The 7505-nt window shown below is 40.2% G+C and overlaps 1 protein-coding gene across 1 annotated transcript; it reads left to right on the plus strand.

Moving 5' to 3' along the window:
- Nucleotides 1–389: 389 nt before the first annotated feature.
- On the plus strand, nucleotides 390–4785 carry si:dkey-82o10.4 (uncharacterized protein LOC797793 homolog). Its single transcript, XM_061081517.1, has 5 exons — nucleotides 390–858; nucleotides 1856–1927; nucleotides 2202–2328; nucleotides 2935–3079; nucleotides 4368–4785. Exons 1-5 carry the CDS (start codon nucleotides 451–453, stop codon nucleotides 4444–4446), a joined length of 831 nt encoding a protein of 276 aa, XP_060937500.1. The 5' UTR covers nucleotides 390–450; the 3' UTR covers nucleotides 4447–4785.
- The last annotated feature ends 2720 nt before the right edge of the window (nucleotides 4786–7505 follow it).

A 7505-nucleotide genomic window follows, 5' to 3' on the forward strand; every position in this document is an offset into this window, starting at 1 on the left:
ATGGACAAATAAAATATATATTCAGAAAATGCAAACTATATATTTTAACATTAGATCATTATTACTATTATCCATCCCACCAGCTTTTTTGTTATTCTGCAAGAAATATGGTTTGCAGGAAAAAGCAAGAAGCAGCTTTAATGTATTAGTAAAATCTAAGGAAAATTAAATATATTAATAAACAAAATAATAATAATAATATAAGGTTAAAATTATGAATACAACTCCACTCCTGAACCTTTGACCTGTAGTGAAAGTAAATTGTTGCACTGGGTCGTGTGAGTTTCTCCACGGGCACCGGAAGTCGTCATGTGTGTGTGTGTACGTCGAGTGCATTGCATTGTGGGTAAAGCATGGGGGTGAGTTGTATAACACCTCAGCTTTGGGGATGGAGGCAGCGTCGCTCCTCGGGTCAAACCCCCGGTGCAGAGTCGTCTCCTCCCGGCTGTGATGCAGCGGATCGTCGGCCTCGCTGCCGCCCCGGAGCTCGGTGGCCTGGCCGGGTGCAGGTCCGGGTCCAGGCCGGGGTTCTGGGCCTGGAGGACGGGCAGGAGGACGGGCAGACAGCCGGTCCTGCAGCCGGTCCTCCAGCGTCCTCTCACCGGGGCTGCAGGCCGGGAGCTCTGCCGGAGAAGGGTCGTGTTTGTCGGTCAGAATCTCCGACTTTTCTGCTCGCAGCCCGGAGCCCAGGGACCGGGACCGGGGCCGGGGGGCTCCGGACCCCCCAGGCCCCCCATCTCCGTGGTGGGCGTCCCGGACCCGCTCACCTGGATCCGGTGTAAGGTCCTGATGATCCTGATCCATGTGATGTTCGAGCTGGACCTTCACTCCGAGGAGTTCCACAGAGGAGTGAAGCAGGTGCACACTTATAAACCTTCACTTAGAGTTTAGTGTTGTTAAACTTCTATTGTAACTTTATTCCTCAGTTAACACATCATTGGTTTAAAAGCTGCAAACTTCAAACAAACTGAAACAACGTTTTATCTTCGCTTTTAAAAGTTTAACATGAAACTTTCTGTATCAAAATGTATCTATAAACTTTGTAAACTTTGTTACTTACATTATTCAAATGTATCCAGTGAATTTCCAACCCACAGAAAACCGACACTTTCATCCGGGAAACTGGCGGCATCGTTTGGGCACCTGTTCATGACGTCATATCCCTCCACGCATGCGCATACCTCGTGTTTCTCTCCCAGAATTGCGCCATATTTTTTTTAATAACTTTTTAGGCCTAAGGCTTAGTGATCGATAAGTGCTCGTAAACATGAAATCATCACCTAACGGCTACAGAAAAACTAAAACACTTTACAGGAAACTGCTTTTCCTGTAAAAAAAAACAAAAACCTGCTTTTGTTTTTACCAGATTTATTATATAGAGACGACCTCTGCTGAACAATTAACTTGCGATAGAAACCTCCCGAAACAATTAAGAAAAGCTGATATTACTGGTGGTTAAAAACGACAAACTCTGTCTTGTCATTATTTAGATTGAGAGACCCCTAGTGTCTGACAATAGCATATTGCGTATTTAATACATAATTAATGTAAATGGGTGAAAAACAACCAGCATGTTTAAACTTTATATTAAATCTGTCTTTATATGCAGACAATGATCTGCATAGCAACTACATAGCAACTCTCAATCAAAAAATACCTTTTTACTGTAAATTACATTTTATCTCTAGCTGAAAGGTTCAAGTCCTTAAAGTGCCTGGAGAAAAATGAAAAAAATATGAATTTCATCTGGGCAAACACATTGTGTTGGTGAAGACTGGATGGAAAATAATTTGTAGTGACATCATTGACCATGATCATGTGAATAAACTCCCATCTTGTCCCTGATCCGTCGCAGGCTTTGGTCCACGTGTCCGATGTGATGTCCAGTGGACGATACCATCAACTGAGAGGGATCGTGTCCAGTGAGGTAACAGATATTAATAACTGGATTTGTATCCAAAAGAAACATGAGTGTTGTCCTCTTCTTCCTGTACGTCACTAATATTACGGAGGACATTAATGGACCACTAGAGCTATGGACTCCTGTGTGCTGGACCATTTTGATCACTTCCAAAAATAACACTTAGTTCTAAAAAATAATCCAGTTTCAGTCAAATAGTGTGATGATTTTTTTATTCTTCTAACAATCACATAAATGTAATCTATTACTGAGGCTCTGACTGAGTCTTTTGTTCTTGCAGATGGTCGAACACATCGAGGAGAGCTGCAGGTCCCTCACTGAAGAGCAGAGACAGCAGCTCGCCGTCAACGAGGAGGATATTATATTTCTGATTCCTGAAGACGTGTCTGTTGTCTTTGATCAATACGGTGAGTTTGGTTTAACCAGCTTTTTATACACTGAGAAATGCTTTGAGCGAGAAGATGATTTGAGGTGAAATATGCATCATGTCAGCGTTGACCTGAGTTAACAAAGGTAAAGAGCTCCACCTCCAAGTTAAAACAACATTATTTAACTTATTTACCTTTTTAAGTAGCAGCTTCAAAATTAATTAGATTAGATTAGATTCAACCTTATTGTCATTGCACAGTACAAGTACTTATACAACGAAATGCAGTTTAGCATCTAACCAGAAGTGCAAAAAAGGCAGTAAAAGTGCAGAGTATTGTGCTTATTAAAGTGAAAATGTAAATATCAGAGGATTCAGGGACTTACTACAAAGAAAGTTTCCTCTTTCATTCCCACTCCTCACCTAGAGACGGTTAACACAATAAGTTTCCTCATCATCTCCAGGTTAAGTTTCCTTTAGTGAGGGACAAGCTCCTCAGCTGCAGATCAGCTCAACACTTTGTCCACAGAGGACTCTGGATATAAATACCATCAATCAGTTATAAATGTGTGACTGTTAAAAAGTTCCATCTTCCCACTGGAAACCTCATTCCTGCTGACTCTTGATTTCCTCTCCCGTGTCACAGGTAGAAAGTTCTGCTTCGTGGTCATGAGGTTCTGGTTCCTGTCGGCTCACGAAGGCCCCGAGGACCCAGAGGCCTCAAACATCTTCAGAGTGGACTCCAGTGAAGACGGCAGCCCACAGAAGAAGATCGCCACCGCTGTCTATGAGTAAGTTCTCAGCTTGTTGGCGTCAGCACTGGAAATTTCCCCGAGTCCAAAACTACGGATTACCATCAAATCTCAGCTTTCACGCGTTTGGATCTTTCTCACGCTGCGTGTGCTGACGCAAACTTTTTCATCAGCGATTTGCTCAAAGTTCTTTACCAAAGTCTTTTAACTTTATTCCTGCACAATTATTCACGCTAAAATTATAATTATTTACAGAAACAATTATATGTTTGCAAGTTTCCTGCAGATCTTCCAACATAGGTCAAGATTCAAGATTTTTATTGTCAAATGCACATGAAGCAGTCACTGTCAATGAAATACTTGGGTCACAGGCTCTATTTAATCAATGCTCAGTAATTTTAACCCCAAAAAATTAAATAGAAATAGTATAAAATAGCATAAAAAAGAATAAAATAGAATATCAAAAATTTAAAATAGAAAATAAAATATATATATCTAAATATATATCTTTACAGGTCGGGGGAATAACTGCTGAGGCTGGCATATGCATTATTTTTCAAATATACAAGGGACAGATAATCCTGGAGAAATGTGAATGGGTGAGAATTCATGTAACATTATTATCCTCAGTGCTACTAATACACAGAAATATTAATAGTAGCCGTATGTTTGGAAAACAAAAAGCCAAGCGAGTGACCCCTCCCTTGATTCTAGTATAATGTCTCTATATCTGAATAAAACCATCAGAGGAACTGAGAGGTAATGGAAACTCGTGTCTGAATAACAAACCTCAGCAACAACACATATCCCACGTATGAAAAACGCTAATAACACAATTCAGTTCTGATTATGAGTCACGTCTGACTCTAAAGAGCAACTGACATCATTTGCTTCTGTGAGGAAAAGAGGAAATGATTTCTCTCCCAGTGCACGTCACGGTGAAAGCCTCTTTCCGTTTCCTGTGGGTAATCCGGTTTGTTGTCGGGTCTATTCTACCTAATGCCCACCTATCTAGTTGGCCAGATTCTCCTGCCTATTGTTTCCGGTCTTAGAGTCGCCTCTGAGTGAGAAAGCCTATTAAACTTCAAATGTTATCCCCAGAGGCTCGAAAAAGAAAGAGTCTGGCAGAATCAGGAAGGTATTTCCAGAATCCTCTCATCATCATTACTTTCAAGGTGAGACGAGAAGCTAAACTTAGTTTGAATGTCAGTCTGCAGTTATCACTTCTGAGTGAACTTTCACTTATAGTGCAGGATTCTTTTGACATTTCGAGAGAAAGGAAACTAACTCAGTTCCTGTTAATCACGTCTTCCTCTTTCCCGTCTAGATTCCAGCGAGAGCTAACGAGGGGGGCGTCGCCCGACTGGACCATCACCACAGTTTGGCACTGGACCCTGGAGAAATGATTCAACTCCATGAGGACATTTCTCACTTAACTTATGAATGTGTGAAAGGCGACGGACAGAGTGAGCTGCAGACTGAAGAGCCACAGAGCTGAAGCAGTGAAGACACCTGAAGACTTCACCTGAAGACTTCACATACACCAACCAGTCCTCCTACTCAAAGTTCATCCTGTGATCTCCCTCGATGCCTTTTAAAGACGTTCCTCTACTGATTTTACAGGTGAAATATCTTTGCTTTTAGCTGAGCTACATGGACGGAATGATAAAGTCATTGGAGAACGAGTTAAACTCCTATTTACCTCAAAGTCTCTGAATGTGTTGCCAAAAAAATAAAATTTGAAAAACATGCCCTGGCTCTTTCTGTAGCTTTCAAGCTAAATCTTTTTCTTCTTTCACAAATGGAGTCGGCTCAGTTTTCTATCAGGTGACGCACATAAATCAAGAAAGAACAATTTGATGGAATGCACACAGTGGGACAAAAGCATATCACAAATACTATAAAAAAGGAATGTTATTAATTACTGGGATGTTGCAAAGAATACCTGGAGTAATATCAATACCGACAAAATTAAGATGTGATGGCTAAGGGATGAAAACTTCATTGATTGTAGAGATTGCCAGGCTATTATTGAAGTTATCCTTCAAAAATGTTAACCCTCATCGATGCTGCTAAAAAACTTTAATCCCGATGATGTTTTCCTACACTTGACATCTACTGCACTTGTGTCCGTCCTGGGAGACGGATCCTCACATGTGTCTCTCTGAGGTTTCTACATATGTTTACCTGTTAAAAGGGTTTTTAGTAGTTTGTCCTGACTCTTGCTGAGGGTTAAGGACAGAGGATGTCACACCATGTTTTTTTTGTGATCAACTTTTTATTTTACTGAGAAATGTAGCAAGGTACAGATCAATGTTACAGTAATCAATAACAAAATATATATTCACATGTACTCATACCTGTCAATGTATATAGACACACAAAGGTAAACAAAGGAAAAATAATAACTAGGATTAAGTCAAATAATAAAATAGAAAAAATATATATATATATGAAAATATTAAATAAACAAACACAAATATACAATAGGTCATTAATACAAAAACAATAACATATGTATGTAATAAAATGATGTCACACCATGTAAAAGCCGAAATACAAATGATATTTGCATTTGATAAATCCTCTTCATTCCAACTATTAAACATTTCCCCCTCTCTCCTCATCTCCACTTTACCAACAATATGTCCAAGGAACCACAAAATCTGAACTGTTCTGTATGGACCGGTTTGGAAGCTGAGGCACAAATGGAAGTTTCTTTTTCACTTAAATAACCAAATTAATGTTGAAATAAACAGTAAATGGATTAAGGATGAGAAAGAAAATCGACAGTTTCCTCAGGTTCCTCAAGTTTACAACAGTTCACTCAAGTTGTTTCTGACCTCGGCGCCAACAGGCTGACACAATATCAGACTTCTTTAGCTTTACTGTCTTCAACAAGCGTCTTCTCCACATGAAACGTACCAGGGACCAGATATATTAGTATTCTGCCACTTGTGATAAGAAGCGAAGTGAAACAAGATAATCCGTTTTCCATAGCAGGCAGGAGGGGGCGTAAGTTGCGGTGCACGGTTGTCTGCGACTGAATGTTCAAGCGAGTACTTTAATGGGTCGTCGAGAAATCCCAACGCGAGTCTTATACCAAGTAGGAAATAGTTGTATAGCATCGCTGCGAGCGAGAATGACAAATTCTCCCAGAAAAAAAATCCTCCACCTGTTCCACTCACTCCGACGCCGGGTGCGTGTGAAGCTGCCAGAGCCGTGTCACTCGTCACAGACATCACGCCTGACACGCCGCTGAATGCCGCGTGTCATCCAATTCTGTTAAAGCTCGCTGCAATATTATTAATGTTGACACGATATCTGACAAACAGAGGATTCTGTCATTAGCGGCCGCTAATTCATGCATAATGAAACACGCCGGGGATTATTCTAATGTTCCTGCATAGTAATGTGTGGTCTGCGGAAGTTTGCGTGGGGGTTTCTTGGTTCCACTCGAGCATCTCGCAGAGTCATAATGAGATTAGACGAGTGCGGTTAGCTTAGCACATGTCAATATGCTCACGGATACGGTGGCAGCACATTAAAACAATTTGCCACGCCTGTGCATCACTCAGTTTAATGGAAATTAACACAAAAACAAGTGGTGAATGTACAAATGCTAATGTTGTTTTATTAGTTATTTTGCTGTTTTGTAATGTTCTGACACGTGGATCGGTCGCGGCCGCGTGCCAACACGCTTCATTAATCTGGTGAGCGAAACAGATTACCAGCAATTCCTCATATCTTCTTTAGTCTGCACGCATCAAAGCATCAAGGACGCATAAATTAATTGTATCATCTCTGTCAGACTAATTTAAAGGTTGATTAATAGAATTACAAGATAAATATGCTTTTGAAAAAAAAAATCAAACCTAATACTCAGAACAAATGATGAAGGTGCAGAGAACAGCGAACGCTCTCTCAGGCTGTTATTATAAAGTCCAATGCAATCAATTAAAGATTTAACAGTGTTTCACAAGAGCTTAGGCTTTGAACACAAAGAAGCTGAAGTGTTGACACAACAAATAAGCTCATGGAACTGTTTCTTTCCTTTCAACGGCAAAATTAATTTTCACATAAACAAGACATGGGGCAGGGAAGGAAAAACTTATTTTGTTCCCTGACATGTTTATCTCTTGAGAATAAGATCACATGGAGGACAGTCAAGATGCTTTGGTTTCACTTTAATGTCACTGTTAATATTCATTAAACTGAATTATGAGCATAAAACAGTAAAACACTAATTGAATACATGACAACGCTGAGTTGTTGTTTTGTATCGATAGAATAAACCTGATCACTTCACCTCAAAGTTTGAAAGGTGCAGCTCACTTCTCCACCGTATCATCACATACAAACCAACTTGATGGTGTAACATATAACGCAACATATTGAAAAATGTATAACAGGTGCAGTGTGTCTTTCTACATAACCTTTTTTTTTTTTTAATGGGTGCTCTGCC

The sequence above is a fragment of the Limanda limanda genome, chromosome 11 (genome assembly GCF_963576545.1).
Source record: "Limanda limanda chromosome 11, fLimLim1.1, whole genome shotgun sequence".
Taxonomy (NCBI): domain Eukaryota; kingdom Metazoa; phylum Chordata; class Actinopteri; order Pleuronectiformes; family Pleuronectidae; genus Limanda; species Limanda limanda.